At 37.2% G+C, this 7543-nt stretch overlaps 1 protein-coding gene across 15 annotated transcripts in view; it reads right to left on the bottom strand.

Moving 5' to 3' along the window:
• Positions 1-6736, bottom strand: part of ncam1 (neural cell adhesion molecule 1) — a 114486-nt gene extending 107750 nt beyond the window's left edge. For 5 of the 15 annotated variants that reach the window (XM_015383547.1, XM_015383556.1, XM_015383583.1 and 2 more), the window contains exon 1: positions 6442-6735. In XM_015383547.1, the coding sequence (XP_015239033.1) occupies positions 6442-6493 (52 nt within the window). In that variant the 5' untranslated portion in view covers positions 6494-6735. Of the gene's footprint in view, positions 1-6441 lie in introns of all 15 variants that reach the window. The other 10 variants (XM_015383590.1, XM_015383651.1, XM_015383635.1 and 7 more) reach the window with 5 other exon arrangements.
• Between the last annotated feature and the right edge of the window lie 807 nt (positions 6737-7543).

Here is a 7543-nt window from a genome sequence, read left to right as displayed (position 1 = left end):
GAGCTTGAGGATGACACTACCACCCCACAAGGGGTGAGAAAACAGTTATTATATATAAAAACATTCCATGTTATCTTTTTTTTTTTCTACAAATCTCCTGTTTTTGTTTTGTTTCCCAGAGACAGAGATTGTTTGTTTGTGGGGCACATATTACCCTAACGCAACTGCGAGGTGGCCCGCGTGAGATATTCTTGGGCTGCTGTTGAAGCAGGATTTGTCCACGAAGGTCTACCACGAGGGTCTACTAGCTGATTTACCAGAAACGTATGCAATGCCCATGTGAAAACATGGGAGTTTTTCTTCTTTTTCTTCCAGATTGGCGAGTCCGACCAGCACCATCTCACGGCGCTGACTACGACATGTGGTTTTTAGACGTACAGTGTGAGCAGGTGGAATACATCAGAGCATTGGGCCATACAGTATAAGAACATACATCATGTGCAATGAACTGAGTACAACAATTAATACAGTGTATGCCAGGCCTAAAGCAGCCACTAAGATCTTTCACTCTACATTTTAATTTTTTTATTTATGAAGACAAAACAGTTTTTGTTCTTAAAAACCTCTCTTAGGTCAAGTTGAGTCAAAACTCTAAAATTGTACTCCTGCCAGGCTTTCTGCAACCAAACTCTTTTTTTGTTCAATTTTACAGAGTTCTGTTTGACAGTAAAAGGCAGAAATGTCTTTATTGTGGGAAAATATGCTCAAAAGCAACATCCAAAGTGTATCTGAGAGGCTGGTGTAAAAGTTCACTCCTGGGTGGCACGCAAGGATTCTTGTAGTCTTACTGTTTTAATTGGAAACTGAAGCTATTTTTGGCTGGATACTCCAGCATAGTAGTGCCACAGTATCAGGATAAGCTGTGTCACAGCAGGAGAAGCCTTTGACTGAAGACACTCTGTTGGTATCTAACAATCGCCTGAAGAGGACGTTCACTGTTGTCCATAATGTTCTTAACATTATAAACATTTCTTCTTTGTTAAATCATTTCCAGAGCTTCTAGATGTTCTGGAACAGAGCCTTCTTATATCTTCTTTATCAGTTTGCTGAGCTTCTTTAAGTCATTTGCTCGGAAATTTACCACCACCCACCCTTGTTTTGTTCTCATTAAGGGTCAGATTATTGTTTCCACACCATACCACACAGCTCCCTGTACTTAGCCCAATGACTGTAGAGTCAAATAAGAGTAATACATGTTTTCACATTTGAAATTACTTAGCATTTTCATGTAAAAGCAATTGGGGTGAATAGAAGAGAAGTATGTTACACTTGTTAATTATTCAATAGAAAAGCAAAAAATGTTGCCAGGAACAAACTATTACATATAATCAATTAAATTGATACTTTGCTGTTTGATTTAGAGGGAGATATGGTGGTCTTTCTTTTCTTTTTCTTTTATGCTTCTACCATATATGCACACTATTCTGAAATAATTGTTTTGTCAAATGGGAGCTTCTGGACTTGCAGCCATTGCTTATGGCAGCGTTGGTTACATCCTCCCAATGCTAAGTCAGTCGTAAGGAGGGCTGGAGCTTTTCTAAGTCGGCCTGCTTCAATCTTGCTTTGGAAACAGAGCAGCACGGAGCTACGTCATCACATCCACATGACTGATGATGTAAGACAGCCTCATTGAACCAACCCTACTGTAAAGCACAAAGCCGCTTTCTCCCATTCAAAGATGCCATATGGTGATATGTGGAGATGTCCCAGAATTTAAAGAAATTTACAACTAATCTCTTATCAAGTCTGGCTTCATTCTCTCGGGCTGTAATTCATCTTTGAAAATGAATCCACATAGCTGTTATCAGCTGGAAGAGGATCAATTACAGGACAGGGAACAGAAAGAGGGTTAATCCCTCCTCAATCTCAGTTCAGTCATTAATGCTGCAAGCAGCCCTGCCCTACAACAAGCATTTTAAAGTTGAGGATTTTATTTCATTTACATTCAGCTATGTACTTACAACTAGATGAATCCCTAGAAATGCCTACTGCTTAAGTAAACTATTTAATTTTTTCTAATAATATTGTAAAATCTCTTTTGCTAGAGAGTGACAGATTTGTTAGGGTACTAAGATAGAATTTAACCAAACTTTTACATTAGATTTCGCCCCGCATATAAATATCATTGCAAAATTTCTCCTCCTTAGGATTTAAAGAACAGTGAAACAGAAACATTACTGTAAATACAAACATTAACTTGCACTGAAACATATTGATAAATCATTGGTTACCAATTGTCAAATGTATGTTAAACAATAAAAGTGTGACTGTTTTATTGTAAATTTAATATCCTGGAATGTAAAAATCATTAGCTCATTTAATTCAAAATTTCCACTGAGACACATCTCTCCTCAAAATAGTTGTTTACAGTTCTTGATCAGTTGTAGCTATTAATATGACTCACAGCACATAACGCCTCTCAAATGAAGATGACAAAAAGCCTTGAAACAAACAAAAGAAAATTCATGAAATTTGTGCCTGACTGATTCCTAGAATTTACAACTAAAGTCAATTGAAGATGGATAACTCTTTTTTTTCACCTTTTACAATCTCAGCATGAAATATGCTTTCTCAAAAGAACACAGGCTGGTTAAATAAATGTGCGAAACAAATATGAAATCAGCAATAGCAAAAATATGCAATAAAAACTTCTCTTTAGTATTGATACCATCCGAAATTAGTACTGCATTCGGATACAGCATTTCAGTAGTACTTTAAGGAGTATAAATACTTTTGACAACCCTATTTCTAGACTGATTGATTGATTGATTGATTGATTGATTGATTGATTGATTGATTGATTGATTGATTGGTTGATTGGTTGATTGATTGATTTTTTAACCTGGGCTGCATTTTATCCTCAAACTTTAAAATGCTTACACTGGTCCCAATCCAAACTGGACTTCTTTACACTAATTGTATATTCATTCAAACATAATCTGAGAAGAAAACATTACTACACTCTAAAGAGAAAACGACTTTAATGAAGCGCTTCAATTGGTAACAAATAATTGAATTAAGTTGGATCAATTTGATTGTTAACAACTGAAGCCATTCATTTATGCAGAATCACTTCAGCAAGAACCATCAAAATTATATAATATAGATGGATAAGACCTTGAATAAATGATTTCAATTTTAGATCCAGTGTTTTGATTTGTGAAACCTATGGTTAAATATATTTACTCATTTACATGCTCAGGTTAAGCCGACAATTGTTCACAGTAACAATTATCCAAACCATATTTAAGATAGTAGTATTATCTTTAAAGAAGATAAAAATCCTTCTGACTGAATGCAATGATGACATTTTGGAGCAGCGCAGCCATTGTCCACACTTGAATGTAACAGAAAACCTGTGAAAGGAGCTCATGATTAGGCTTAGGATAAGGAGACCTTTCAGCATTTAATATTTGGGTCTAAACACAAAAGATAAACACAATAACAGTAGAAATGTAAAAAGGGCTTGTCTACAGCTAGAAGAAAGCTCCAATTACTGTCATTAAAATAAAATACTTTTTTCTGTTGATTATGGAAGCACAACAAATGTTTTGATATATTGTTGAAATACAAAATATAAGTAAACACAGATGAATATTATTATTATTTCAACCTTGAGAGACACACAGAGAAAGTTGCAGTTAGAAAAGTATTATTGAATACAATTTATTTAAACAGGTTTCACCGTCAGATTGTTAAAATGTTTCTATCTATGGAAAACCAGCTGATTGCATCGACTCATTGGCTGTCTGCAATCCTCACAACAATCAAGCATGTAGTGACGGTGGAGAGGAAAACTCCCTTTTAATAGGAAACCTCCAGTAGAACTAGGCTCAGTGTGAGCAGTCATCTGCTAACTTGGGTTCAAGGAAATAGAAGCGGATGTGCAGGTAGTGACATAAATGAAATAAGTTCTTTAGCGCTCAGACCTCTTTGATGCTGTTAATGAACATTGGCTTGGATGAGTAACTTTGGAAAAGGATTAGTGTATTCTTCCTCACACTGGTGACGGCATAAGCCAGCGGGTGAGACTGAGAATAGTCTGATAGTGAAGGAGGCGATTGGGTGCAAGTGGGTGAAAGTTTGCATGAATGCGGGAGAGAGGCTAGTTCAGGAGCTAAATGAAGGGGATCTTGAAAGAGGATTGGCTTCGGATGAGGTGTGGCCCACAGATGATTTGCTGAAGCTGGACGAGGGACATCACACATGGTTCAGGTGAAACTGAAGTCTCAAGTCTTCCAGATTGAATTTTATTTAAGCTTCATTTCAAAACTAACACTCTTTTAGGGAGTGAGCACAGGTTCTTATGCCCTGAGATCCAACTATCAGCTGTTGCTCGCTGTTTCTTTTGCCCACACAGAACTAGGGAAGATAGCCTTTAGCTACGCAGCTCCTTTTGGATTTTTTTTTTACAAAGAAACGGGAAATTGACTGAGTTTTTATCTTTAAATGCTTTTAAGTTGAATGTGAAAAAATTGAAGCAGCCTCAATTATCTGTTATTGTTTTACTTGATATGTTTTTTTGTTTGTTCTTCATATATACCTGTCATTTCATTTATTTTAATATATCTATGTTTCTTATGTAATTTTGCTGCCTCTTGGCCAGGACTCCCTTGAAAAAGAGGTTTTTAATCTCAATGGGATTATTTCCTGGTTAAATAAAGGTTAAATAAATAAAAATCTAAATTGAGCATGATGCCTTTCTAATTGGCTTTAGGCAAATTTAAGAATTAATATAATCTGAAAATGGAATCCACCAAGATTTTGAATTGGACAAAAGGAATGACTAAAAAATATGACGTCGTTCATACAAAAAGATGACTGTATAGAGTTGTAAACAGAGTGCAATGTGAACTAAAATGGTTCAGGTGATACGCAATAAAAGTGGACTGTTTTTACATGGTTCCATAATACGGATTTCTAATATTAACCTTGGGGCCAAAATTATCAAGATTTGGGAAAGTGGCGGGAGTATTCATGAAAAAGTTACCCTTTTCACAGTAAGAAAAAAGGATTAAAAAAGGATTGCTTGTTTTTTATGTAATTTAGCCGTTTAAAAAAAAAACTGTTTCAGAACACTGAACAAATATGTTATTATATTATGTGCATTAATGTATAATGACAGGTGCAATTCTTTTTGCCTTTTTTCATTTCATACTAGACCAATAATAGTATATTTACAAGCTATTTATAGCTCCATGGCTTCTGATCTTCCCTAAATAAATTTTAATCAGATATAAAACATAACAAATCTTAGTTCTTAAATAACTTTATCAAAAAATCTAATTGCAGTGTTTTGATCATGTTTTTTATTTATCATAGGAACTATAAGAATTAGATTTATTTATATATTAATGTACATGTGGTCACTTAAGATAGGTTATTGCATAATTAACTGTTTATCCTTTATATTTTAAATTAAATTAATTGTGCAAAGAAGGCTGCATTACCATGACAATGCAGTGAGAGCTCCACTCCCACTGCGTTCTCCACTCTAGCCTGAGGAACACCCCTTCACATCGGATTGTACATGAAGGATTAAAATGCTAACCCACGGAAAATCCTGAGCCTGGTGGAGCTAAGAGCGCTACTTCAAACATAAGCACCCCACACTTCCGAAAATACTGACGTTAATCAAAAGAGAGCGTGCAAATATCATTAAAATGCAATTGCACAAAAACTCCCCCAGTATCTCTTACGTAAAGGACACGTTTAACAACTTAGGGGGGGATCTCATTTTAAGCTTGCATCGTGGCATCAGATTATATAACACGATTCAGAGTAGAAGTTGCGCTTGCTGTGCGTAACTATAACCCCTGGTGTCCGTATGCATTGCAAACCCCACCTCCAGGATGTCATCACCGCACTGCCAATGCACAGGTGCACGTCAAACGCGTTTTCTTTCTTTTGTTTTGCACAGTTTGATCATAACATCAAGGGCATGGACACATCAGGGGTGTGTTTGGGCCGCGCGTCCGTGTTTGTGTCCCCAAACAGGGCGCGCAGCATCCCTCCCAGCGATCAACAAACACGTCCCATCTGAGCGGAGAGCAAACGGCCCACATAGACACGACTCTACAAAACACAAGCACAATAATCCCTGAGTCACACTTCAACACAAACGGCGCACCTACACGAGATTTAAATCCCACTGCATCAATTTATTGACCATGCAATAACGCAAAGTCAGCGCATGGCCGTTTATAGCAGCCAGTTGGGCTGTTTGCGTGTGTGAATGTGGAATAATAGGTAGAAAGCTGTCTTTACTAGACAATCAGCTCTCCTGTAAGCTAATTAGAGGCAGTGTCCTCATCGCACCTGCTAAATAAGAGAGCTGCAGGCAGAGGAGACATAAGGAGCGCCCGCAGTCCCGGACCACAATGAATAAAGAACGGAAATGGATGAGATAAAAAAAAAAAAAAGCATGCTTATGATTCCTACCTGCACAGCCCACGAAAAGCAAGGCGAAAAACACATCCCTGGTGTGGACCATCTCAACTCCCGAGTAAACGTTAAAGCGAACGTTTAATCCCCGCTCTGTTCCCTTAGAGATGCTCTATGGATTTTTCCTTCTTTCTTTCTCTCTCTTTCTCTCTCTCTCTTTCTTTCAACAACTGTTCATCCTAATCTTTACATCTGAGTTCGCTAAGTGTCAGTGACCAGCGTCTTTTGATGACAAGCAGCGGTCAGAGATAAGCAGTGATGAGCGCCAGTGCGCAGTTCAAAGTCTGACTGACAAGTGGAGCCTTCTCACATGCGCGAATTACTCCGCGCAGGAGGAGGGGAGAATCTGCCGTTGCTAAATAGTGCGCAGGGCTCAAAGATGATGATGATGATGAGGAGGAGGAGGAGGAGGAGGATGATAGGGAATCCCCAGTCATTGCCAAGATAAGATGTTTTTCCTCTTCACTTTTGAACATTTTTGGTGAAATTAATATTTGTTAATTATGTTGTTTATTTAATCCTTCCAAACTGTGAACGTGTGATGACGAGATTTATATAGCACATATATAAGATAACCTTTAAGCAAAGTGCTAAAAAAAATAAATAAAACGTTAACAAAGAAAATAAAAAGCAGGAACATTCAGCCAGTTTGAAAATTTTTGAAAACTGACATGTAAGGCAAGGAAAGGCAAGGCAAATGTATTTGTATAGCACAATTCACTACATAGACAATGCAAAGTGCCTTACATGATTAAAATATGAAAAAAATAAAAAAGAGTCAAAACAAGTAGGAAAAAATGTTGTTGAAAATGTCTATCTAAGCAGGGTTGCATATGACATCTCCTTTGAAACATTTAAATAAATCTCTCATGTGTATATATTAGCAAAACATCCACAGAGAAAAGAGTATAGTATAGGATTCAGATACTGGAAATTATACAGAGAATAAGCACAGGGGCAGAGCTAGATGAGGGCCAGGGGTAGCCATGGCTACCCTTACCCAATCATTGGCCACCCTACCATTTTTTCCCTACAATACAGATGGTGGCAGCAATAATATTGGTAAATGGCATGTACTTATATAGCACCTTTTTTCAAG

This window comes from Cyprinodon variegatus, unplaced genomic scaffold (assembly GCF_000732505.1).
Source record: "Cyprinodon variegatus isolate N-32 unplaced genomic scaffold, C_variegatus-1.0 Scaffold14, whole genome shotgun sequence".
Lineage (NCBI taxonomy): Eukaryota > Metazoa > Chordata > Actinopteri > Cyprinodontiformes > Cyprinodontidae > Cyprinodon > Cyprinodon variegatus.
Note: the sequence above shows the minus strand (reverse complement) of the source record. Positions and strands in the feature narration are given on the sequence as shown.